At 45.6% G+C, this 26,130-nt stretch overlaps 1 protein-coding gene across 4 annotated transcripts; it reads left to right on the top strand.

The window, feature by feature from the left end:
- Positions 1-26,130, top strand: gon4lb (gon-4 like b). Of its 4 annotated transcripts, none has more exons than XM_024385703.2 (31): positions 1-143; positions 671-927; positions 1,125-1,217; positions 1,856-2,085; positions 2,189-2,263; positions 2,402-2,452; positions 2,550-2,600; positions 2,735-2,833; positions 2,913-3,029; positions 5,364-5,540; positions 6,226-6,433; positions 6,970-7,068; positions 7,189-7,229; positions 7,312-7,433; positions 15,483-15,702; positions 15,892-15,978; positions 16,093-16,285; positions 16,465-16,618; positions 17,016-17,166; positions 17,284-17,400; positions 17,525-19,669; positions 19,857-20,124; positions 20,276-20,436; positions 20,598-20,795; positions 22,233-22,376; positions 22,467-22,763; positions 22,853-22,963; positions 23,060-23,270; positions 24,841-25,174; positions 25,264-25,366; positions 25,487-26,130. In XM_024385703.2, the coding sequence occupies exons 1-31, from the start codon at positions 130-132 to the stop codon at positions 25,604-25,606; spliced, it is 6,648 nt and encodes a 2,215-aa protein (XP_024241471.1). In that variant the 5' UTR covers positions 1-129; the 3' UTR covers positions 25,607-26,130. The 4 variants fall into 4 exon arrangements, with proteins under 4 accessions (XP_024241471.1, XP_024241473.1, XP_024241470.1 ...); XM_024385705.2 differs by having other exon boundaries at positions 6,967-7,068; positions 24,865-25,174; XM_024385702.2 differs by having other exon boundaries at positions 6,967-7,068.

The raw sequence follows: 26,130 nt of genomic DNA, 5'->3' as shown, positions 1-26,130 counted from the left end.
TGTACTTGAGGTAGGATCTCTAATGCTATGGGGAAATTAAGTGGGGATGGATTTATCTGTGACACACGGGAAAGGGCGCTGTAAATTATTTTGAGATTTGCTTAGTTCGTTATCTTCTCATGGCACCAAATGCCTATTTCCGGGTAAGTGACACCAAGAAAGTTACTAAATGTGAAAGGTCAATGTACTGTCAACCTAGAAAAGTCGGGCGTCTAGTTCCGAGACACACAAACACACAAGGTTAGTTGTTGACAAATATACGTCGTTAGCCAGCAAGCTAATAACAACAACACAAGCTAGCTAGCTAACTACCCAAACAACTACTTCAGGGTCATTAGCGTGACTTGTGTCATGCGATTATTTTAGCTAGTAAGAAATGTTTTATATAGCTGTGATGACTTGGTTGTGTTTTTTTGTACTGCAACTGAGAAAGCGGCAACACTAGCCTGCTAACTTGGCTAGATAATAACAGCTAGCTAGATAGTAGCTTGGATTACACACATGGGACACATTCGTTAGCTGTTTTACTCGGCTATGTATATTTTGTCTAGCTAGTAACAACTGCAAATATTTCATCATATTGTCATATTCTATGACCGAGTATATTTTACTGTCTGCTAACGTTAGCCCCCTCATGTAACTGTAACGTTAAACTGTTGTGTTCTTTCAGGCCTCGAAGCATGAAAGCCCAGAAACGCAAATCGAGCACCCCAGAACCACTGCCCATGCGTTCTAAAGCCTTGAAGAGGGATGAGACAACCTGTGCCCCTCAGGTCTCCAATGGTGGTACACTCTGCACTCTCTCTGTTAACAGACATCTCTCCATTTCAACCCCGGCTAAGGGAAAGGGCTCTGGGATGACGGTCACAGATGGGCTGTCACCAATGAGACACACTCCCAGGTTCAAGCAGAGGACAATTTCTTCAGGTACGAGGGATGAGAAAAGGAAGGGGGAATGGAGAACTAGAGAGAGGGATGACAAGTAACGCATAGTGTGTTGCTGAGATATGAAGGGATGTTGGAGTTTATGTGCAAGGGCATTTCATTGGTTTTACATGCTTCAATGGTGGGAATGTGATCAACTTCTATCTCATTGTGAAATCTTTGTTTTGTAACTGCTGCAGGCCAGCTTAAGAATGGGGAAGATTGTCAGCTATCTCCCAGCCCCTCCGAGGCAGAGGAGGACGACACAGAACTGGGCCTGGTAATTACCTTAGGTGAGTTTCTCAACTCTGCTTCTTGTGACACGCCGATTTAAACAAGAACAATTTCCAACCCCCTCAGATATCATATTCATAACTGCAATAATTTCTCTTCACCTTATAGCGAAATTAGTATAATTGCAAGAAATTAGCTGTAAAGCTGAATTTCTTTTCTCAGCCCTGTGGCAATTTTTTAAAAGATTAGCATGAAATGAGTTATTAAATTGCTACATATTCTCTCTTCCCAATGACAAAATATGTAGAATTGCAGCAAACTTGCTTTCCAAACCTCTTGGCAAAATGCTTTCACACCCCTTGGCAAAATGTGTGGAATTTAGGGAAATTAGCTCTTTCCACTGTCAAGAGGGGGAGCTGCGAAAATGTTTTGCTCCCAACAATTTCACTTAGGGCCCCCAAAAGTCTAGGGCTTGCTCTGACTACATGTGTGGGTATGGATGTTGGTATGCAGACCCGTGAGCCACTGCAGCCCCTCATGATGAGTTCAGATTTATTCTGGCCCCCACCCCCATCAAAGTTGCTTATCCCTTCTCTGTGGACATACCCACCATTTTGGAAACACTGAATCAGATTTCTAGTGTATGAGAATTGGGTTTCTGTTTTGATGTGCACAAATTCATTACTTCTGTCTGAAGATGGAGAGGATTGTGAGGGAAAGAGGCTGTCAACGAGGAAGCTCGGGTCGAAAATGAAGAGCACTTTAGACAATGGGCAGGAAGAGGGACACTCCGTGGCTGGAAAAAGGTTGTCGGAAGATTCATCCAGTGACAGTGAGGAAGATGAGTTTGAGCAGCTGGATATGGATCTGGAGAGGAAGTCACAGCAACACAACTTGACTTCCGTCAACGTACGGACCATCCTCCATGTGAGTTACCTGGAGTCTCAATCTGGGAAAAAGAGGGCTTAATGCTAAGTACTAATGTTAGTGTTGAACATTTTTGACTGACACCTGTGAATGTTGCCCTCAGGAGGTGATAACCAATGAGCACGTAGTGGCCATGATGAAAGCAGCCATCCAGGAGACGCAGGATCTACCCCTATTTGTGAGCGTCAACATACAGCAAGTTATACTGACAGTACAACTCAGAAATTGGTTGCTGATATCACTTGCAAGTTTTTAAAATAATTTCTCTCTCCTCTGCCTGAATTCAATGTTTTTATCTTCTATTTGCATCCCTCAGGAGCCCAAGATGACCCGCTCCAGACTGAAGGAGGTGGTAGAAAGGGGGGTGGTGAGTTTCCAGTAACACAACTTGTAGCTAGCTACCTTTTAATATTCTGTCCTGGATTCATCTCAATAGTCTAAAGCGGCTTCCTCTTCTCTTGCAGGGGATCCCCACCTGGAATATTTCTCCTATCAAAAGGGTCCTTGAAGTGAAGGTATGTCCCTGTCACACATAGTGCTAGTGTCATGTCAAATACTTTATTACTCCTCACTGTTGTTTCATCTCTGTTGCTTTCTCCCTCTATTTCACTCTTTCCCTCTCATCTCGCTCCCTGCTTCCTCTCCCCAGCCTCCCCAGTTTGTTGACATCCCTCTGGAGGAGGAGGAGGACTCCTCTGATGAAGAGTACTGCCCCGATGAGGATGAGGAGGATGAGACTACAGAGGAGGTGAGGAAGAGCATTTTCAATCAGTCAAAAGTGTGTGCTATGTGACTACGATGTCATGCCTGTGAAATTGTCGTTTCAGACGTTTTGGAGTGATGTGGACAGCACAGCCTCGTCCCCACGGTGTGCCCGAGGGGCGAGGCCCAGGACCCCTGGACACTCTGAGTGTGAAGAGGACAGATTTGACAGTCCCAGACAGGTAACACACCGCACCTCTGCATTTGGCCTTTGATGGAAAGTTATTGAAATAATTGGGTGGGAAAGAATGCAATTATTATTTTATCATTTATTTGTCACAAGTACAGTGAAATGCATTTCTTGACACCTCTAAACCTAACAATGCAGTAATCAATGCAAATGTAATACTAAAGATAACATAAGGTAGAACAACAACATACGAGAAATAGAAATAAGAGTACAAGAAAGTAAGTTAACATACTATATACAGTGTCAGAGTTAACTGACTGAGTTCAAATCAAATCAAATTTATTTATATAGCCCTTCGTACATCAGCTGATATCTCAAAGTGCTGTACAGAAACCCAGCCTAAAACCCCAAACAGCAAGCAATGCAGGTGTAGAAGCACGGTGGCTAGGAAAAACTCCCTAGAAAGGCCAAAACCTAGGAAGAAACCTAGAGAGGAACCAGGCTATGTGGGGTGGCCAGTCCTCTTCTGGCTGTGCCGGGTGGAGATTATAACAGAACATGGCCAAGATGTTCAAATGTTCATAAATGACCAGCATGGTCGAATAATAATAAGGCAGAACAGTTGAAACTGGAGCAGCAGCACAGTCAGGTGGAAGTTGAAACTGGAGCAGCAGCATGGCCAGGTGGACTGGGGACAGCAAGGAGTCATCATGTCAGGTAGTCCTGGGGCATGGTCCTAGGGCTCAGGTCAGTTGAAACTGGAACAGCAGCATGGCCAGGTGGACTGGGGACAGCAAGGAGTCATCATGTCAGGTAGTCCTGGAGCTCAGGTCCTAGGGCTCAGGTCCTCCGAGAGAGAGAAAGAAAGAGAGAAGGAGAGAATTAGAGAACGCACACTTAGATTCACACAGGACACCGAATAGGACAGGAGAAGTACTCCAGATATAACAAACTGACCCCAGCCCCCGACACATAAACTACTGCAGCATAAATACTGGAGGCTGAGACAGGAGGGGTCAGGAGACACTGTGGCCCCATCCGAGGTCACCCCCGGACAGGGCCAAACAGGAAGGATATAACCCCACCCACTTTGCCAAAGCACAGCCCCCACACCACTAGAGGGATATCTTCAACCACCAACTTACCATCCTGAGACAAGGCTGAGTATAGCCCACAAAGATCTCCGCCACGGCACAACCCAAGGGGGGCGCCAACCCAGACAGGATGACCACAACAGTGAATCAACCCACTCAGGTGACGCACCCCCTCCAGGGACGGCATGAGAGAGCCCCAGTAAGCCAGTGACCCAGCCCCTGTAATAGGGTTAGAGGCAGAGAATCCCAGTGGAAAGAGGGGAACCGGCCAGGCAGAGACAGCAAGGGCGGTTCGTTGCTCCAGAGCCTTTCCGTTCACCTTCACACTCCTGGGCCAGACTACACTCAATCATATGACCCACTGAAGAGATGAGTCTTCAGTAAAGACTTAAAGGTTGAGACCGAGTTTGCGTCTCTGACATGGGTAGGCAGACCGTTCCATAAAAATGGAGCTCTATAGGAGAAAGCCCTGCCTCCAGCTGTTTGCTTAGAAATTCTAGGGACAATTAGGAGGCCTGCGTCTTGTGACCGTAGCGTACGTGTAGGTATGTACGGCAGGACCAAATCAGAGAGATAGGTAGGAGCAAGCCCATGTAATGCTTTGTAGGTTAGCAGTAAAACCTTGAAATCAGCCCTTGCTTTGACAGGAAGCCAGTGTAGAGAGGCTAGCACTGGAGTAATATGATCAAATTTTTGGTTCTAGTCAGGATTCTAGCAGCCGTATTTAGCACTAACTGAAGTTTATTTAGTGCTTTATCCGGGTAGCCGGAAAATAGAGCATTGCAGTAGTCTAACCTAGAAGTGACAAAAGCATGGATTAATTTTTCTGCATCATTTTTGGACAGAAAGTTTCTGATTTTTGCAATGTTACGTAGATGGAAAAAAGATGTCCTTGAAATGGTCTTGATATGTTCTTCAAAAGAGAGATCAGGGTCCAGAGTAACGCCGAGGTCCTTCACAGTTTTATTTGAGACGACTGTACAACCATTAAGATTCATTGTCAGATTCAACAGAATATCTCTTTGTTTCTTGGGACCTAGAACAAGCATCTCTGTTTTGTCCGAGTTTAATAGTAGAAAGTTTGCAGCCATCCACTTCCTTATGTCTGAAACACATGCTTTTAGCGAGGGCAATTTTGGGGCTTCACCATGTTTCATTGAAATGTACAGCTGTGTGTCATCCGCATAGCAGTGAAAGTTTACATTATGTTTTCGAATAACATCAGTTAATATTTACAATGTGCACTGGATGAGTATGAGTGTACTGTAATGTTGGTCTTGGTTTATGTTTAGAAGTCAAGGCAGCCCAGACATCTGAGGGTGGAGACTGTTCCTATGGGGCCCCCTCCACCCCCATCCTCCACTGGCCCCTCCCGGCCCCTCAGGCCCCAAGACTGCACCTTCCTGGAGAAGCTTCACGCAGTGGAAGAAGAGCTGGAACTCAGCCCCATCTGCACCGAATCCTTCCAGGTACTGAAACTGTTAAACTATTAATGGGTTGCACTTCCGTCACTTAGTCACATCGTTGCCATTGTTATGAACTTTATACAGACACCACAGCCATATTGGTCCCCGACTGATGCCAAGTAATTTTGGACAGGGGCTAATTACACTACAGTGGCTTGGAAATAGGATGACAGTGCTAAAGTAGGAAATAATTAGTCAAAAACAACTTTTCCATCATTATGTCGTCAAACTTACTTTAGAGAGAGGGCAATGTTTCCATTAGCTAGCAAAGTTTGTCAAAAATAGCTAGCTAGCTAAAATTCAGTGCTGTCCCCTCAATCTCGGATAGTTATCTAAAGTTATACTGCATCTAAAGTCAATCTAGGGACATCGCAATTATGACAAAAAGGTTTTCTTACTAATTATTTGCCTACTTTTGAAATGTCATAGGGTTTTCAAGCAACTGTAATGCCCTTTTGATGAAGTCTTCATCACCGACATTGGCAATGCATTGAGTAGAGCGTTAATTCCGTCACCAGTCCTCAAGAGAATGTTCAAAACAATACTGTGACAAAACGTGCAACCCATGAATACTAGCAGACTATTCAGCTATACCAGGAAATCACCTGACTCGTATCAGGACACTATTCAGCCATATCAAGACAAATGTGAATCTCTTTCTTCATTGGTTCCATCTCTCTGTTTCCAGCCTCTGACTGGAGGTGCAGGGTCTAGCCTGGTGGCGTGTCGTACCCGCTCCAAACGGACCCTGAGGAACGTGCCCCTGGGCAAGCTGGAGGCGGAGCTACATGCCCCTGACATCACTCCTGACATGTACGACTACAGCTTGGCCCTGGAGGACCGCGACTGGAGCGAGTGGCTGCAGGGCCTCATGACATCCGACATGGAAAATGAAGGTTAGGATTCAAAGAAGGGGATGATGAGGGAGGATTCAATGATGGGCGGTGTACTATTGAAATTGAATGGTCCAACCATGTAGAAACCAATGCAACAGGATTTTACATCATTCTCAAAAATGGGTCATGAATTCAGTTTTTCCTGGAGCAAATACTTAATTAGTGAAATACACAAAAAGTTGGCACTCCTCCAAACACTGAAAAGTGTGAAGCAGGTAGACTTGAGACCGATGGAGCTGCATTTAACCTGTGTGTGTGTACACATTTTACGGGAGATGTGTGTGTTGTTGGTTTAATTGTTCTCTGTTTGCTCTGTCATGTTTTGCTTATTTTGACTTTGCCCCCCACTGCTCTGCTCCTGTTTGTCTCCCCCACTCTGCCTCATCTTTCCCGTTTTGTCTTCACTGGTTATGGTTGTGTGTGTTGACAGCCATTTTACCCGTAGGCCATATACCTTTCTTCACTTTTAAACAGTTTAAAATAACCGTTTTTCTGTCTCTCTCGCGACCTCCGCCATCTCTTTTCTCTCTCAGAAGAGGGTGATGATGATGACGACCCAGAGTATAATTTCCTGGAGGATCTGGATGAGCCTGACCGAGAGGACTACAGGAATGACCGGGCCGTACGCATCACCAGTGAGTCTCTGTAATAATGTTTCCATACATCAACCCTAACCATATATTATATATAAATAAATTACATTTTGCTCAAGGGGAGAAATCAACCAAACTATTTTCTTTCTCCCTCTTTTTCAGAAAAGGAAGTGAACGAGCTATTGGAGGAGCTTTTCGAGACGGTGAGGATTATGGGATCATATCTGCAAGTCTCTCTCTTTAAAAAAATGTTTTTTCTGAATCTCACTCTTTTTACCCCTTCAGTTCCAGGATGATGAGCTAATAGTGAATGGGCAGGATGACGATGGGCATGAAGAAGATGAAGAGAGGGAGGAAGCTGCTCCACCCCTGAGTGCTCCGCAATTCAACGTTCCACAAGCCATTCGGTATGATTCCACCCTGACCCTCTCCCTATTTCTCTCTGGAAAGAAAGGGCTTTCAAAAAGTGTACTGCCAACCCAGTAAGTAAGTAGCCCTGAGCTGGAACAGCTTGTAGGAGCAGAACTCCTGTTTCTGTAGCATGAGGCAGCTTGATGTACAAGTAGACCCCCTGGACAGGACGCTAGTCTATCGCAGGGCCTTACCCTCAATCTATCTCCTTAATGCTGAGTGCCAAGCAGAGGCGCATTGGTTCCCATTTTTACAGTCTTGACTCGGCCGGGGATCGAACTCCCAACATTCCGATCTCAGAGTGGACACTAACCACAAGGTCACTGAGTTGGTCCACCAACTCAGTACCTCATATTAATAATGATATAGAGCTTTTAATGCGGCGCAAACAACCAGATGAAGCAACTAGACTTTTGAGATGCGCTTAAAATGACAATTGTTTCATAAAATAGCATTATGATGAGCCAAATAATCCATTGCTTCCTGGTCCTCCTTGAGTCAACAGTGCTATCTATCCCAGAACTGAATCAATGTGAATGTGTGACCGTTTAGCTCACCCTTGCTTTTTTTCTACAAACACGGTCCTCCTCTTGTTGACTTTGTGCTGGTTGGTGAGCCAAATTGGCCATCTGTTGTATGTGTTATGAACAACTGAAGGATACGTGACTGTAGCCACACATGCGTTTTTATTTTTAACCAGGTATTTAACCAGGTAGGCCAGTTGAGAAAAAGTTCTCATTTACAACTGTGACCTGGCCAAAATAAAGCAAAGCAGTGCGACAAAAACAACACAGAGTTACACATGGGATAAACTAACATGCAGTCAATAACACAATAGACACATCTGTATACAGTGTGTGCAAATGAAGTAAGGAGGTAAGGCAATAAATAGACCAATAGTAGCAAAGTAATTACAATTTAGGAATTTACACTGGAGTGATATACAGTTGAAATCGGAAGTTTACATATGCCTTAGCCAAATACATTTAAACTCAGTTTTTCACAATTCCTGACATTTAATCCTAGTAACAATTCTCTGTCTTAGGTTCGTTAGGATCACCACTTCATTTTAAGAATATGAAATGTCAGAATAATAGTAGAGAGAATAATTTATTTCAGCTTTTATTTCTTTCATCACATTCCCAGGGGGTCAGAAGTTTACATACACTCAATTAGTATTTGGTAGCATTGCCTTTAAACTGTTTAACTTGGGTCAAATGTTTTGGGTAGCCTTCCACAAGCTTCCCACAATAAGTTGGGTCAATTTTGGGCCAATTCTCCTGACAGAGCTGGTGTAACTGAGTCAGGTTTGTAGGCCTCCTTCCTCGCACACGCCTTTTCAGTTCTGCCCACATATTTTCTATAGGATTGAGGGAAGGGCTTTGTGATGGCCACTCCAATACCTTGACTTAGTTGTCCTTAAGCCATTTTGCCACAACTTTGGAAGTATGCTTGGGGTCATTGTCCATTTGGAAGACCCATTTGCGACCAAGCTTTAACTTCCTGGCTGATGTCTTGCGATGTTGCTTCAATATATCCACATAATTTTCCTACCTCATGGTGCCATCTATTTTTTTTTAAGTGCACCAGTCCCTCCTGCAGCAAAGCACCCCCACAACATGATGCTGCCACCCCCGTGCTTCACGGTTGGAATGGTGTTCTTCGGCTTGCAAGCCTCCCCCTTTTTCCTCCAAACATAAATATGGTCATTATGGCCTAACAGTTCAATTTTTGTTTTATCAGACCAGAGGACATTTCTCCAAAAAGTATGATCTTTGCACTTTTCGCACCATCTCTAGGAGACAGAACGCGTCTCCTTCCTGAGTGGTATGACGGCTAAGTGGTCCCATGGTGTTCATACTTGCATACTACTGTTTGTACAGATGAACGTGGTACCTTCAGGCGTTTGGAAATTGCTCCCAAGAATGAACCAGACTTGTGGAGGTCTACCATTTGTTTTTTGAAGTCTTGGCTGATTTAATTTTCCTATGATGTCAAGCAAAGAGGAACAGAGTTTGAAGGTAAGCCTTGAAATGCATCCACAGGTACACTTCCAATTTACTCAAATGATGTCAATTAGCCTATCAGAAGCTTCTAAAGCCATGACATAATTTTCTGTAATTTTCCAAGCTGGTTGAAGGCACAGTCAACTTCGTGTATGTAAACATCTGACCCACTGGAATTGTGATACAGTGAAATAATCTGTCTGTAAACAATTGTTGGAAAAATTACTTGTGTCATGCACAAAGTAGTTTTTTAACAAGAAATTTGTGGAGTGGTTAAATGAGTTTTAATGACTCCAACTTAAGTGTATGTAAACTTCCGATTTCATGTGCAGATGAGGATGTGCAAGTAGAAATACTGGTGTGCAAAAGAGCAGAAAAACAAACAAATATGGGGATGAGGTAGTTGGTTGGATGGGCTATTTAGAGATGGGCTGTGTACAGCTGCGGCGATTGGTAAGCTGCTCTGACAGCTGACGCTTAAAGTTAGCGAGGGAGATATGTCTCCAACTTCTCCAGCAAGTGATTTTGCAATTCAATCCAGTCATTGGCACCAGAGAACTGGAAGGAAAGGCGGCCAAATTAGGTGTTGGCTTTGGTGATGACCAGTGAAATAAACCTGCTTCAGCACGTGCTACGGGTGGGTGTTGCTATGGTGACCAGTGAACTGAGATAAGGCGGAGCTATACCTAGCAACGACTTATAGATGACCTGGAGCCAGTGGGTTTGGAGACGAATATGTAGCGAGGACCAGCCAACGATAGCATACAGATCACAGTGGTATATGGGACTTTGGTGACAAAACGGATGGTACTCTGATAGACTGCATCCAATTTGCTGAGAGTTTGAGGCTAATTTGTAAATGACATGGCCAAAGTCAAGGATTGGTATGATGGTAAGTTCGGCAGCATGAGTAAAGGACGCATTGTTGCTAAATAGGAAGCTGATTCTAGATTTTACTTTGGATTGGGGATGCTTAATGTGAGTCTGGAAGGAGAGTTTACAGTCTAGCCAGACACCTAATTATTTATAGTTGTCCACATATTCTAAGTCAGAACCGTCTAGAGTAGTGATGCTAGACGGGCGGGCAGGTGCGGGCAGCTATCAGTTGAAGAGCATGCATTTAGTTTTTACTAGCATTTAAAAGCAGTTGGAGGCCACGGAAGGAGTGTTATATGGTGTTGAAGCTCATTTGGAGGTTTGTTAACACAGTGTTCTAAGGAGGGCACGATGTATACAGAATGGTGGCGTCTGCGTAGAGGTTGATCAAAGAATCACCCGCAGCAAGAGCGACCTCATTGATATATACAGAGAAAAGAGTCGGCCTGAGAATTGAAACCTGTTGCACCCCCATAGAGACTTCCAGATGTCCGGACAATCTGCCGATAAGAATACGGTGATTGACAGAGTCGTAAGCCTTGGCCAGGTCGATGAAGACGGCTGCACAGTACTGTCTTTTATCGATGGCGGTTATCGTTTATCGATCGTTTAGGACCTTGAGCGTGGCTGACCAGCTCGGAAACCAGATTGCATAGCAGAGAAGGTACGGTGGGATTAAAAATGGTCGGTTATCTGTTTGTTCACTTGGCTTTCGAAGACTTTAGAAAGGCAGGGCAGGATGGATATAGGTCTGTAACAGTTTGGGTCTAGAGTGTCTCCCCCTTTGAAGAGGGGGATGACCGTGGCCGCTTTCCAATCTTTAGGAATCTCAGACGTTACGAAAGAGAGGTTGAACAGACTAGTAATGGGGGTTGCAACAATGGCAGCGGATATTTTTAGGAAGAGATGGTCCAGATTGTGTAGCCCAGCTGATTTTGCAGGGGTCCAGATTTTGCAGCTTTTTCAGAACATAAGCTGTCTGGATTTGGGTGAAGGAGAATCTGGGGGGGGGCTTGGGCCAGTTGCTGCGGGGGGTGCAGAGCTGTTGGTTGGGGTAGCCAGGTGGAAAGCATGGCCATCCGTAGACATATACTTCTTAAAATTCTCTATTATTGTGGATTTATCAGCGGCGACAGTGTTTCTTAGTCTTAGTGCAGTGGGCAGCTGGGAGGAGGTGCTCTTATTCTCCATGGACTTTACAGTGTCCCAATTTTGGGAATTAGTGCTGCAGGATGCAAATTTCTGTTTGAAAAAGCTAACCTTTGCTTTCCTAACTGACTGTGTGTATTGGTTCCTGACTTCCCTGAAAAGTTGCATATCGCGGGGACTATTTGATGCTAGTGCAGTACGCTACAGGATGTTTTTGTGCTGGTCAAGGGAATTCAAGTCTGGACTGAACCAAGGGCTATATCTGTTCTTAGTTTTTTTTTAATGAAACGGGCATGCTTATTTAAGAAGGTGAGGAAAGCACTTTTTAAAGAGCAAACAGGCATCCTCCACTGACGGGATGAGGTCAGTATCCTTCCAGGATACCCCGGCCAGGTCGATTAGAAAGGCCTGCTCGCAGAATTGTTTTAGGGAGTGTTTGAAGTGATGAGGGGTGGTCATTTGACCGCGGACCCATAATGGACGCAGGTAATGAGGCAGTGATCGCTGAGATCCTGGTTGAAAACAGCAGAGGTTTATTTGGAGGGCCGGTTGGTCAGGATGATATCTTTAAGGGTGCCCATGTTTACAGATTTGGGGTTGTACCTAGTAGGTTCTTGGATAATTTGTGTGAGATTGAGGGCATCTAATTTAGATTGTAGGACGGCCGGAATGTTGAGTATATCCCAATTAGGTCACCTAGCAGTACGAACTCTAACCATAGATGGGGGGGCAATCAATTCCCATATAGTGTCCAGGGCACAGCTGGGAGCTGATGGGGGTCATTAACAAGAGGCAACAGTGAGGGACTTATTTCTGGAGAAGATGGATCTTTAAAAGTTGAAGCTCGAACTGTTTGGTCATAGACATGGATAGTATGACAGAACTCTACAGGGTATCTCTGCAGTAGATTGCAATTCCGACCCCTTTAGCAGTTCTGTCTTGGATGGAAATGTTGTAATTGGGGATGGAAATTTCAGACTTTTTGGTGGCCTTCCTAAGCCAGGATTCAGACATTGCTAGGACATCAGGGTTGGCGGAGTGTGCTAAAGCAGTGAAATAAAGCAAACTTAGGGAGGAGGCTTCTGATGTTAACATGCATTAACCCAAGGCTTTTACGGTTGCAAAGTCAACAAATGAGACCACCTGGGTTAACCTCAACATCACCAGAGTAGGATGAGGGTACGGCTAAAGGCTATAAAAATGGTTGTCTAGTGCTTTGGGAATAGAGAATAAAAGGAGCAGATTTCTGGGCGTGGTAGGATAGATTCAGGGCATAGTGTACAGACAAGGGTATGGTAGGGTGCGAATTTAGTGGGGTTAAACCTAGGCATTGAGTGACGATAAGAGACATTCCATCTCTGGAGGCGCCAGTTAAGCTAGGTGCAGTCTCCGCATGTGTGTGGGGATGGGACAAGTGGGCTATCTGAGGCATGTTGAGCAGGACTAGGGGCTCTGCAGAAAAATAAAACAATGAGAGCTGCCCTAAACAACAGTATACAAGGCATATTGACATTAGAGCGAGGCATAAAGCAATCACAGGTGTTGATTGGGAGAGCTAAGTAAGACAACAGGTGAGACAACAACGGGTAAACAGCTAAGACAACAACAACAGGTAAATGGCGATAAAAGGGCAGAGAGGGTCAGTTAGCTACACACAAGGCCTGAGTTTGAGGCTGGGGCTGACAGATAAACAAAATGAAGTACAGTGTTAATGAACAGTCCAGCAGGCATCAGCTGTGTAGCCGAGTGAGCCTATCCATCTATGCCATTCTAGGAATCACTTGAAGTGACGTACACACACACACACCAAGGCCTCCCTTCGGGACAGAGCAGCATAGGGGTGCTGTATCTGCTTGGGTAGGGAGGCAGAGAAATGCTCTGGTGTTTTCTCTTCCTCTGAAGTGTCAGGAGGTGGACAGAACTCACAGTAGAGCTACAATCCACACTAACACACATTTGAGCTACAGCTACTCATACTAACAAAAGACACACACACCACTAACAAACTCACTTTGTGTCTCACACACGCATACACTCCCAGTGCGCCAGGTAGCTGGTTGGCACATGTGCCTACTTTGATGTTTGAACTGTGACGTCTGTTGAGAGGTCTCTGTGTGTGCGACGTGCTGTTTCAGGCCACTTCTCTGAGCTGAGGAGAGCATTTTACTTCCTTCCAGCAACCCTCCACGCATGCACACGTTTGCGTCACTGTGTCCTGGACCTGGCTGTAATGGATGTCTCTAAATGTTAACGAGGCAGTATGACGTGCGGAGAGACAGACAGGTTTTTCCACACTATGGAGTAAGGGCTCTGTGACAGTGCTACCACTGATGACTCAGCAACATTAGGGAAAGTAGAGGAGGATAATAGAGGTGGGTAGAGAGGGTTAAGTCTCACCACTGTGATTTCAGTCTGCACAAGCGGAGCTACGCTTTCGTCACATTCCAAAAGTTCAGTGCACAGAAGTATGTAGAGCTACGCAAATGAACCTCCATCAGATCCCCTTGTGTAGACTAGAGCCTTTTAAGCAGAATATTGCATAATCCAAACATATACTGAACAAAAATAAAAATGCAATATGTAAAGTGTTGGTCCCATGTTTCATGAGCTGAAATAAAAGATCCCAGAAATTTTCCATATGCACAATTTTTTTTTTTCTCTCAAATTGTGTGCACAAATTTGTTTACATCCCTGTTAGTGAGCATTTCTCCTTTGCCAAGATAATCCATCCACCTGACCAGTGTGGCATATCAAGAAGCTGATTAAACAGTATGAACATTACACAGGCGCCCCTTGTGCTGGGGACAATAAAGTGCAGTTTTGTGTCACAACACAATGCCACAGATGTCTCAAGTTTTGAGGGAGCATGCAATTTGCATGCTGTCTGCAGCAATATCCCCCGGAGCTGTTACCAGTGAATTGAATGTTAATTTCTCTACCATAAGCTGCCTCCAATGTCGTTTTAGAGAATTTGGCAGTATGTCCAACTGGCCTCACAACCGCAGACCACGTGTAACCACGCCAGCTCAGGACCTTCAAATGCTGCTACTTCACCTGTAGGATCGTCTGAGACCAGCCAGCCAGACAGCTGGTGAAACTGACGAGTATTTCTGTCTGTAATAAAGCTCTTTTGTGCAGAAAAATGTATTCTGATTGGCTGGGCCTGGCTCCCCAGTGGGTGATGCCCACCCATGGCTGTGCCCCTGCCCAGTCATGTGAAATCCATAGATTAGGGCAGAATTAATTTATTTCAATTGACCGATTTCTCCTATGAACTGTCACTCAGTAAAATCTTTGAATTTTTGCATGTTGAGTTTTTATATTTTTGTTCAGTATAATTCCAGTCAAGGGTGTCTTCAGTCCCATCTCCCACATGGGCCACATGTACTGATATTTTTGGTGATAAAGCCTGCTAATTGACCATATTCAAATACCAGCTAGTGTCCAGAGGTTTGGGATGGAGAGAAGCCTGAAAGCAAGACGGCACAGCAGAGGTGTGCAGTGTCGGGAGTAGTCCTCCCTACGATCCTCAACAAGGCTACTCTTAAATTGTTATTGAAATGTGGTGTGCTTTCTGGTGCCACATGACTATCTTCGATTCACCCAATAGGTACTTAATTTTGGTAGTAGTGAAGGAGTAGCTGGCTAGCTACACCTAACGTTACTACGGAGTCCATAAACTGCAGTAGCTGAGCTCAAACGTCATCCGAGCCCTACTATGGAGAAGCCACACAGACGGGAGGGACAGTGAGACACCTTGATGACACAGTGCTGCCTGCCTGCCATCTTTGCTTGCTCTCCCCTTACGACCACCTTCCTCCGATGACCACTCAAGCCATGAACTTTCCCCACCCTCTCAGGACCTTCCATCTCATGAATGATGTTTTTCTAAATTGCTTGTCTTTTTTTAATGCTTTAAAGCACACTGAGATGATTTATGCAATGAAGTGCTGTATTATGTCATCAATATGATTATTATTCCCTTTTCTGACCCCTGCCCTCTGATCTCTGCAGGTTTCAGGAGCCACTGGCTAACATGCTAACAGAGAGGCGACGTACTGTGAGGGAGCAGATGGAGGCTCTGCAGCAGAGGAGAGCCCTCCAGGAGACCCCTGGCCGTTCCACCCCCATCGTCACGGTATCACCCCCCATGGTGCTGCTGCCACCTCTGCCCTGCCCCGTCCTCACGCTCGACCACATCCAGAAACTCCAGCTGCAGCAGCAAGTCCAACAGGTAGATTGGCCTGCTCGTAAAATTTAACTGAGGATCTGAAGTTGGTGGTATATTACATTTCGATTTTCAAAGTTGCCTTATTATTGACACCAATAATTGTAATTATTTTCCAATTGTTTAAATATTGACACATGACACTGGTAGACTCACTGACAACCCCCCTTGCCTGTTTTGTCTGTCTCTGTTCAGCACATACAGCTGCTGACCCAGGTGCACCTGCTGTGCAGCCCTGTGGAGGTCTTGCACCACAAGGCCCACACCACCAAACAGTACCTGGTGAGTAACTGGATCTCTCGCTCTCTCTGTCTCTCTCTCTCTCTCTGTGTCTCTCTCTCTCTGTGTCTCTATCTACCTATCTCAAGTCCTAGTCTCTGTGTGCCTCCCACCCAGGAGGAGCTCCAGACGTTTGCCCAGCGTGAGGAGGCGATCAGGTCAGTCCGGGACCCAGGATTCAGCAGCATCTTCAGGGCCTGTAACCTCCAGGGGGCGCTGTCTCTGGTCCAGGAGCAGGAGAGCTCTGTCTCGCCATCCGCTCCTTCTCCTCCAACCCCCCCTGCCAGGCCTCAAACACGCTCTAACAATGGTAATGAACAGGGAGGTCTGGTGTGTGTGTGGTTCATATGTAATATAAAGATGCGAGAATCTGAATTGTATGAACTAAAGATGGTATTGATAGCCTGTGTGTGTAGCTGTTTTGTGTTATCTATGTGTGTCAGAGGGTGAGTTTGTGAATTGCGTGTAAGTGTTTGGTTGTCCCTGCAGTGCGTACATACCCTCTGCTGCATGCTGAGACGGCCTGGCTGCTCGCCACCCGCTCAGTCTTCCTCTACCCAGAGCTCCTGCCTCACTGCAGCCTGGACCCCGCACTGCACCCTCCACGCACCAAGAACAACTTCTACACACGCGGAGAGGACAGGTACACGTTTGCACACACACACACGTTTACACATGCTGCACGTCCTGCATGGGGACACAACCTCCACAGGAGCTCATGTTCACAAACAACAACAAACTTTAAAAAAAACATTACTCATTTTACACACTGGTCAAAAATAGCCATGCCAAACGTGAGTATTTTGTCAGTGAGTGCCTGCTCAGTATTGAGCTGAATATTAACACTTGAAGGTGTGTTACCCTTTGCTAAAAAGAGGGTCTCTCTCTAGCTATCTCCAAACCCATTCAATGACCATTCACCGACATAGTTCCAACTATGTCATCTTTACTACCACAACCAAGCGTCAAATTTCTCCTCGCATGTTTGAATGTTAGACTTAAGACTAGATATTTACTCGCAATGTGGATTTTTGTTCCAGGCTCATTGTACTTGGGCTGAAGCACTTCAGCCAGACAGAGCTCCCCTACCAGCTCATGTGTCGCTACCTCATCCGTACCAAGAAGCAGGACCAGCTACGCTCCCGTGTCAAGGAGCTGTGTGGCCACAAGGCATCTGACAACGCTATCAAGGTGTGGACCTCACAACTCATTGATGCTTATCACAGTCTTTCTCAATGTTTTGATCATGCCTTGATGTTATCACCTATTTCCATGTTGGTCTTTATCTGTTATTTTCTTCTCTCTCAGTTGTACTGTCAGCACAACATAGTTCCTGCCATGCAGGAGACTTGTAGCAGGGTGATGCCAGGGGAGGAGCGCCCCCCAGTGGAGAGAGAGATGTCCGTCATGCCCAACTGGCTACGGGTACAAACTCACCTACCACCACTCTCAGTATTTACTTATCAGAGAAAATGTGTCATTCTCCATTTTACTTCCCTATTACTACTAATAGGTACTAATTCCTATGTAAATTGTTTCTCCTCTACAGAAGAGTCTACCATTCATCCACAGGGCGGTGATGGAGTATAATAAACCACATGGGAAATCCCCATCCAGAATACCTCCACCTCCTCCAGCACCTCCTTACACTTTCGCCAATGGGACGCGATATCCCCCATCTCTCCCTAGAAATGTCATCCTACGCCTACACCCCTGCATGAACTACAAAGGCGAGCGCCCACCCATTGCCCCTAAACCTCGTCCCTTCTACGCTTTCACCCATTCTGCCCCGCTTACGCCCCTAGCCAAAGCCCTGCCAGATACACTCCGCTTTCTGGCCCATGTTCCTGGACCTATCCCCTCACAAGGGGTCATCCTATTGGCCAAGGCCCCCAGCACCCCAATCCGGAGGGCCCTGCCATTATCCCAGGCTCCTGTCACTCCTGCCCATGGAGCAGTGCCATTGGTTCAGGTCTTACCCTCCATCCCGGTGGGAGCCCCCCTCTTTGTGATGCAAATGAGTCCCAATCAAACAGAGAAAAAAACACCCTACCGGGCACCGTTTCGCAAACTGCTGCCCATCCAACCAGCTACCCCAAAGCCATCACCCCCACCCCCCTTGTTTGCTCTTCCAGCAGAGAATGGTGGTACTCCCTCATTGGTCACTAACTCAGCCCATCGTGCCTGTGCTGCTCCAAGATTGGCCAAGCGGCCCTCACACTCCACCCCTTCCCACCAGGACACTCAGGCTAAGACCAGAGCAGCTCTCGCCCGTACTCTGACCAGGCCCCTCCTGCCTGCCCCACCCAGCTTGGAAGTTTCCCTGAACTATCCCCCCACACCCCCTGATAGCAGGCTCCAGCTAAAGTCTAGCCCTGTGTTCTTCTCTCATACGCCCTCCCCTCCCCTTAGCATCAAAACCAGCCCTATGAACCCCTCCCTCGACAATCAGAACAGCACCTGGGGGCAACCAATTCATGCAGAGGTCAAAGATGAAGTTGGGTTTGACCCATCCTTAACCTATTCCCAGAACCTTTCTGGATACACTCCGAACATTACTAATACAGATACTTTCACACTCCAGTCTAGCAGCTCCCATGATATTATGTCTCCGTCAATCATCCAGAGCCTCTCAGCCCCTAAGAATGACCAGTATGTACTGGTACAAACTGCGACCCATGGTTCTATGCAAATGCTATGGGTGCCCAAAAACTGCCTGGTCTCAAATGGGTCCGTGTCATCTAATGCTTCAGAGAATGGGTTTCACCGGTCTGAAAGCCTCCCGTTTGGTCTGTCGCCTGCACCCCAACACAATATTACTGGGTTAACGAATGGCATACCTTCCTGCCTCTCGCCACTCACCACTTTACCTAATGGCACAATGGGCTACCAGCAGGCACTGAGTGTCCGGTTGCCCAGCAACAGTGTTCTGACTAGTGGATATGCTTCCGGGTCAAGTTTAGAGGAGCAGCTGCACCGATTGGTGGAGGGATTACGGGAAGAGGGGGAGCTGGAAGAGAAGGAGGGATGGGGGGATGTGGAGGGTCCTCTCCTGACACTTTCTGAGTCACCCTCTGGAAGCCCCTGCTCCAGCCTGGAAAGCCATGCTGACGCCCTGGAGAGAATGGTGGTTGGTGAAATGGAGGGAGGGGAGGATGGGGTGGAGAATAACATAGGGGGAGAAGAAGAGAGGAGAGAGGTGGGGCTAGAGAGGTGGTGCATGGCAGCTACATCAACGCACATACCTGACATACCACCTGAGGGAAATAGTGGTGAAGAGGATGAGAGAAGGGAAGAAGAGGAGGAGGGAGATTTTGGTGTGCATGGCATGGGCATGCTGAGTGGAAGGACTGTAGCACAGGAACAAACTGGAGGAGGAGGAGGAGAGAAGAATGGTGGAGAAGAGGGTGACCAAAGAGAAGGAGACAGTGAAAGAGGGGGAGAGGAGGAGAGAAACGGAGAGCAGGGTGAAGATGGAAAGGGAAGTGGAGAGGGGGAAGAAGAGGGAGAAAGAGATGGAGGACCAAATGGAGGAGGAGAGAAGGATGGAGAGAAAGACGGGGATGGAGAGCAGGAGAGGCAAGGGGAGGAGGAGGAAGAGGAAGATTTTGATGACCTGACTCAGGATGAAGATGAAGAGGAAGTGATGTCATCAGCCTCAGAGGAGTCTGTTCTCTCAGTGCCCGAGCTGCAGGTACGTAACTTAAAAGTTTAAGTCTGAATTTTTTGGCATGAAAGTAGCGTAAGGTTACCTGTTCAGACAGCTAGCAAATGTTTCTATTTTTACACGATTCTACCTTAATATATCTAGAAAGTTAAGAATAGTTTCTTCATTAGTTCTCCTTAAGCCTGCTAACAGTCGCCCACCATCTATCCCACAGGAGACCATGAAGAAGCTGACATGGCTGGCCTCAGAGGGGAGGCTGTGTGACTCTGAGGAGGACAACTCTCCAAACTCCCCCACCTCACCCAACTCCCCCGTCTCCCAGAACTCCCAGGAGGAAAACTCTGAGGAGGAGGAGGGGCCCACCAAGGGGGAGGGGCTGGAGTCTGGAGACGGCGGGGTCAGTAAGGTCCCTGGAGAGGAGGACGTGCCCCCTGGGGAGGGAACCCCCAGAGCCAGTGGGAAGGGAGCTGGGCGTGGCAGAGGTCAGTCTCAGGTCTAAGGGTGATGGAGACCCACTACAAAATGTTTTCATGGTTATCAGAAATGGTCTACTAAGTATTCACTTCCATATAAGTACTAATTTTAATCCTTGTTTTGTATCTTCTCTCTTTTCCTGTGGTTGGGTACCCCCAGGGCGAGGCAGGCCTCCTCGCAGTCTGAGGCGTAGTCGTCGTCCGGAGAGGGACAGTAAGGATACGTCCAAGCTGCTGCTGCTCTATGACGACCACATTCTAGACAACGACCCCCTCAGAGAGAGCAAGGACATCGCCTTTGCACAGGCCTACCTCAACAGGGTAAGGAACAAAAATTGATTGTGTTTTTTGTAAAGTGGATTTTGGATCTCGGGTAGCATACATAATGACATACTTCAAAACAAGTTGCAAAGCATTAGTAGCAGTTATCCAATAAAAAGAAAAGGTTAACTTTAACTCTCGAACCCGGCTTCCTCTCTCAGGTGCGGGAAGCCCTTCAGGGCGTACCTGGTAAGGTGGAGGAGTTCTTGGGGCTGCTATATGAGTTTGAGCAGGAGGGTGAGGGGCGCAGCGCAGTGGAGCTCTTCTCCCAGCTCCGTCCTGTCCTGGGGGAATGGCCAGACCTCCTCAGAGACTTTGCGGCCTTCCTCCTCCCGGAGCAGGCTTTGGAGTGTGGTCTGGTAAGGATGACATCACAGCCATTTTCATAGATGCTTATTAAGGATCAGGCCCAATGTAACAGAGTGTTCATTAGAGGTCGGCCAATGATGATTTTTCAACGCCTATAGCGATTATTGGAGGACCAAAATGAGCCGATACCGATTAATCTGACCATTTTTATATATTTTTGTAATAATGACAATTACAACAATACTGAATGAACAATGAACATGTATTTTAACTTAATATAATACATAAATAAAATCTATTTAGTCTCAAATAAATAATGAAGCATGCTCAATTTGATTTAAGTAATGCAAAAACACAGTGTTGGAGAAGAAAGTAAAAGTGCAATATGTGCCATGTAAAAAAGCTCAAGTTTAAGTTCCTAGCTCAGAACATATGAAAGCTGGTGGTTCAATATTCCCAGTTATTCAATATTTCCAGTTAAGAAGTTTTAGGTTGTAGTTATTATAGGAATTATAACGCGGCAACTATTTCTCTCTATACCATTTGTATTACATATACCTTTGATTATTGGATGTTCTAATAGGCACTTTAGTATTGGCAGCCTAATCTCAGTAGTTGATAGGCTTGAAGTCATAAACAGCGGTGTGAATCAAGCATTGCGAAGAGCTGCTGGCAAACACAGTAAAGTTTGAATAAATTCTTATGAGCCTACTGCCGCCTACCACTGCTCAGACAAACTGCTCTATCAAATATCAAATCATAGCCTTAATTATAATGTAATAAACACAGAAATACGAGCCGTTGGTCATTAATATGGTCAAATCCGGAAACTATAATTTCAAAAACAAAACGTTTATTCTTTCAGTGAAATACGGAACCATTCTGTATTTTATCGAACGGGTGGCAACCCTAAGTCTAAATATTGCTGTTACATTGCACAACCTTCAATGTTGTCATAAAATTCTGGCAAATTAGTTCGCAACGAGCCAGGCGGCCCAAACTGTTGCATATACCCTGACTCTGCGTGCAATGAACGCAAGAGAAGTGACACATTTCCTAGTTAATATTGCCTGCTAACATGAATAAAAATAAATAAAAATATGCAAGTTAAAAAATATATACTTCTGTGTATTGATTTTAAGAAAGGCATTGATGTTTATGGTTAGGTACATTCGTGCAACGATTGTGCTTTTTTCGCGAATGCGCATTTGTTAAATCATCCCCCGTTTGGGGGGGAAGTAAACTGTGATTCGATGATAAATTAACCGGCACCGCATTGATTATATGCAACGCTAATTGTTACGAAAACTTGAAATCGGCCATGCCGATTAATCGGTCGAACTCTAGTGTTGATATATAATTATAATTATGTTCAACAAAATTATTATTTGTCTTGTAGCCAAACACATTGCTGTGAATCTGCAAAGTTCTCACTGCTGAAAAAGCCATTAATACTCTTTGACTATGATGTTTTATGTCCTGTCCAGTTTGAGGAGCAGCAGGCATTTGAGCGGAGTCGACGCTTTCTGAGGCAGCTGGAGATTAGTTTTGGGGAAAACCTTTCTCACTACCAGAAAATCGTACGTGCTCTGCAGGGGGGACCTGGCCTCAGTCCTGCCAGCATAGAGGAGGTATGGCAGTATTCTACACCATTCACATTAGTTGTCAGCACAGTAAACCAATGTTAAATCACCATGGTAATCCACCTCTGTTTTCTACAGCTTAAAGCACAGATGTCCTCCCTCCTGAAAGGCCACACCCACTTGCAAGGGGAATTCTGGGTATTCTTTGACGAGCTCCGCCCACCCTCAGCCCGTCCAGGGCAGTTTGAAGAGGCTTGTTGGCCAGAGGAGGTAGGGGGTGGAATAGACGGAGGCGAGGGTGTTGGCTTGGGGTCAGGGGGAGGGGCAAGTGGTGGTTTTGAAGAAGTGACCCTCCCTGATCTAGAGGAAGAAGAGATTCCACCAATGACAGGTCGCAGCCGGAGGAGAAAGATTGGTTCTCATGGCATCTACAAGGTTTGAGGAAATGTGGACTGTGTCGTTTATTGATTTCTAATTGCATTTGCAATTATGATTCTGATTTGGCTGGTTGTCTTCCTTCACAGGAGTGTGATTGGCCAGAAAAGGACTGCTTCTGCCTCTGTCATGGTGCCAGCCATGATGCCAAGCTTCGCAGACACAAGAGGAAAGGATGCTCTCGCTGCCATGGCAACAAGGTAGCCTCGTAGTCTAGTGTTTTGTTGTTCTAAACTGTCTGTGTGAATAAAATGAGTTATGGAGATAACAGAATGTGACATACGGTCTTCGCTCAGGCTTCCGATGGCATCCCCAGGGCGATGAAGAGCCTTGACCCCTTGTACCCCACGGCAACCAGCCCCACAGCCAACCTCCACACTGAGACAGGCGGTGAGGAGAGGGAGGAAGAGAGGGAAGAGGAGAGGGAGGAAGATAAAGAGGAAGAGCAAGAGGTGGACGCTGAAGTAAAAGATGAAGTCAACAGTGGGGCCAACAGTCCACATCCTGGTAAGAATTGCACTACCTATGCTGTATGAATTAAGGTTGTTGTCATTATTTGGTCAAAAGCAACTAAAGTAAAACTGATCTACATAAGTAATATGGCTGAAAATACATTGTAGGTTACCTATAGAATTAAAAACTTTAAAGTGCGACTGCCCCTAAAAAGCAATTTCTCATTTTGAAAACAGCATTGTGACATCGATAAGAGTCATAAAGTCAGTCTTGTCCAAAACTGAGATTTGCGAGATGATCGGAAAAAATGGTATGTCACGGAATGAAGGGTACTGTTTTCCTTTTGGGTTTATTTCAATCCTGCCCACAGCTGTCAGCACCCAAGTAATCATCAATTCGGAGCGCAGCTGGATGCGACCTGATTTTAATGCCTATGGTCAATTATGTTTGACTTTCAATATCCCTATCGGGCTAGTTGGGGACCATCAGTAGATGACAATGTACATGGACAAAATGTTTGTCAATGCTGCCAAGTGTATATGACTTAAACGTCAAACCAACTATACATTTTAGAATTGCTTATACAAATATTGGAGGCATTTAATGAGACAACTAAAAGATGTGCAACGTAAGTAATTGTCCCATTTCCATTGTGTAATTCATTGACTGTCCCTAACTAGCTCCAGAGAGGCTATTCAATGTCAAACCAATTTTGCCACGGTCGCGAAATAAGTAGGCCAGCACTATCTAGCCTAGACTACTTCAAGACCTGGTCAAGTTATCTATACTGAACCAAAATATGAACGCAACATGCAACAATTTCAAAGATTTTACTGAGTTACATTTCATATTTTGAAATCAGTCAATTGAAATAAATGAATTAGGCCCTAATCTATGGATTTCACATGACTGGGAATACAGATATGCATCTGGTGGTCACAGATACCTTAAAAAAAAAAGGAGGTGCGTGGATCAGAAAATCAGTCAGTATCTGGTGTGATCACCATTTGCCTCATGCAGCGTCACACATCTCCTTCACATAGAGTTGATCAGGCTGTTGATTGTGGCCTGTGGAATGTTGTCCCACTCTTCAATGGCTGTGTGAAGTGGCTGGTTATTAGTGGGAACTGAACATGCTGTTGTACACGTCGATCCAGAGCATCCCAAATATGCTCAATGGGTGACATGTCTGGTGAGTATACAGGTCATGAAAGAACTGGGACATTTTTAGCTGCCAGGAATTGTGTACAGATCCTTACAACATGGGACTGTGCATTATCATGCTGAAACATGAGGTGATTGGGGCGGATGAATAACACGACAATGGGCCTTAGGATCTCGTCACGGTATCTCTGTGCATTCAAATTGCCATTGATAAAATGCAATCGTTGTCCGTAGCTTATGCCTGCCAATACCATAAACCACAGCCACCGTGCAACACTCTGTTCACAACGTTGACATCAGTAAACCGCTTGCCCACACAACACCATACACGTGGTCTGTGGTGGTGAAGGCCAGTTGGACAACTCTTGTTTGGCTTCAGTCATGATTGCTGCATTTCTGAACGACACTAGAGTCAAATCAGGAAGTTCAGACACCCTTTAAACTCTTTCACACGTTGCAGATAAACAACCATTATGCTTTTCAGAAAAGCAAGGAGCCCCTTCATGGGAGGGTCCTGAGGAAGGCTCACTCCCCCTCACTGAGAAGGAGGATGATGAGGATGATGAGGAAGAGTGGAAGGATGGGGAGAGAGAAAACAGCCCCTTGCCAAAGAGGAGTAAGGGGGATGGAGAAGGCTCGGGGGTGTCTGATTGCCCCCCAACAGCCTTTAGCGGGGAGATGGAGAACCCCCTGACCCCCCTGCAGCATTGTCCCAGCCCCTCTTCCGATCCCCCGGTGTGTGCCAAAAACATCTCCCTCACTGCCAGTGGGGAGAAGGTCATACTCTGGACAAGGTGAGAAAGACGAGCCTGAAAATGTTTGGTATTTGTTTAATGTTTTAAAATGTTTTTGTTAAAGAGTGATAATTCTCTTTGGGTTACAGGGAGGCTGACCGTGTCATTCTAACCACCTGTCAGCAGCAAGGTGCCAATCAGAGTACTTTCCAGGCAATTTCCACCCAACTTGGCAATAAGACACTCAATGAGGTGAAGGTTGTTTTTTTGTAACCGAACTATAAAAAATCCAACAGTAATACACTTGTTGAAAAGTCTTGGCTTGTGAAATTAACCCTCGTCCACTGACTCTTTTATCTCTCTCTTGTCCAGGTGTCTCGGCGGTTTCGGGACTTGATGCGCCTGTTCCACACCGCTGCCCGCCAGGTCAACTTAGAGGACGAAGCTGTGACCACTGAACAGCAGACAGTCACAGATGAGGAGCAGGACTGAACTTGACAGAACCAACCCAAAAAGGACAGAACTAAATTCAGATACTTCAAAGGAGAGGAGCAGAGAAGATACTTGACTGCAGTATATTCATACTAACCAGTTCAAGGCTGGTGAAATCTGGAAGCAACATTGAGGGCATATGAATGCTTTTAATAAACTCATATCAGAATCATCTGAGCTGAAGCAACACCAGCAGCTCGAAAGATGGCAGCTTTTCAATTTTTACCAGAACCAATTTTGACTGAGCACTGTGTAACTGTACATCACTAATTTATTGAAAGAAATACACCCTTTGTCTAAAAGTTATCACTCAAATGCACTACTGAGGGACGAGGGAACATAGTCTCTTAGTGTGGCAAAAGTTGAATAAATACTATAAATAGACATGGTGTTTAGTCCAATAATGTACATGTTGTTTTTTTTTAAATACTTTTTTCAATTCCCTGAGTTGTGCATGTATGCACGGTAATACTACCTGTACAAGAGTTATATATTTTATACAAAATAAACGTAATTTATCCGTT

Source organism: Oncorhynchus tshawytscha, linkage group LG23 (assembly GCF_018296145.1).
Source record: "Oncorhynchus tshawytscha isolate Ot180627B linkage group LG23, Otsh_v2.0, whole genome shotgun sequence".
Taxonomy (NCBI): domain Eukaryota; kingdom Metazoa; phylum Chordata; class Actinopteri; order Salmoniformes; family Salmonidae; genus Oncorhynchus; species Oncorhynchus tshawytscha.
This window is presented reverse-complemented; position numbering and strand designations above follow the sequence as displayed.

What these genes read in the sequence shown, in the direction of transcription:
- gon4lb (XM_024385702.2), top strand. An exon ending in ACACCACCAAACAGTACCTG is followed by an intron (nt 15,979 to 16,092) that starts GTGAGTAACTGG and finishes CCTCCCACCCAG; the next exon opens with GAGGAGCTCCAGACGTTTGC. An exon ending in GTCCTGCCAGCATAGAGGAG is followed by an intron (nt 22,377 to 22,466) that starts GTATGGCAGTAT and finishes TGTTTTCTACAG; the next exon opens with CTTAAAGCACAGATGTCCTC.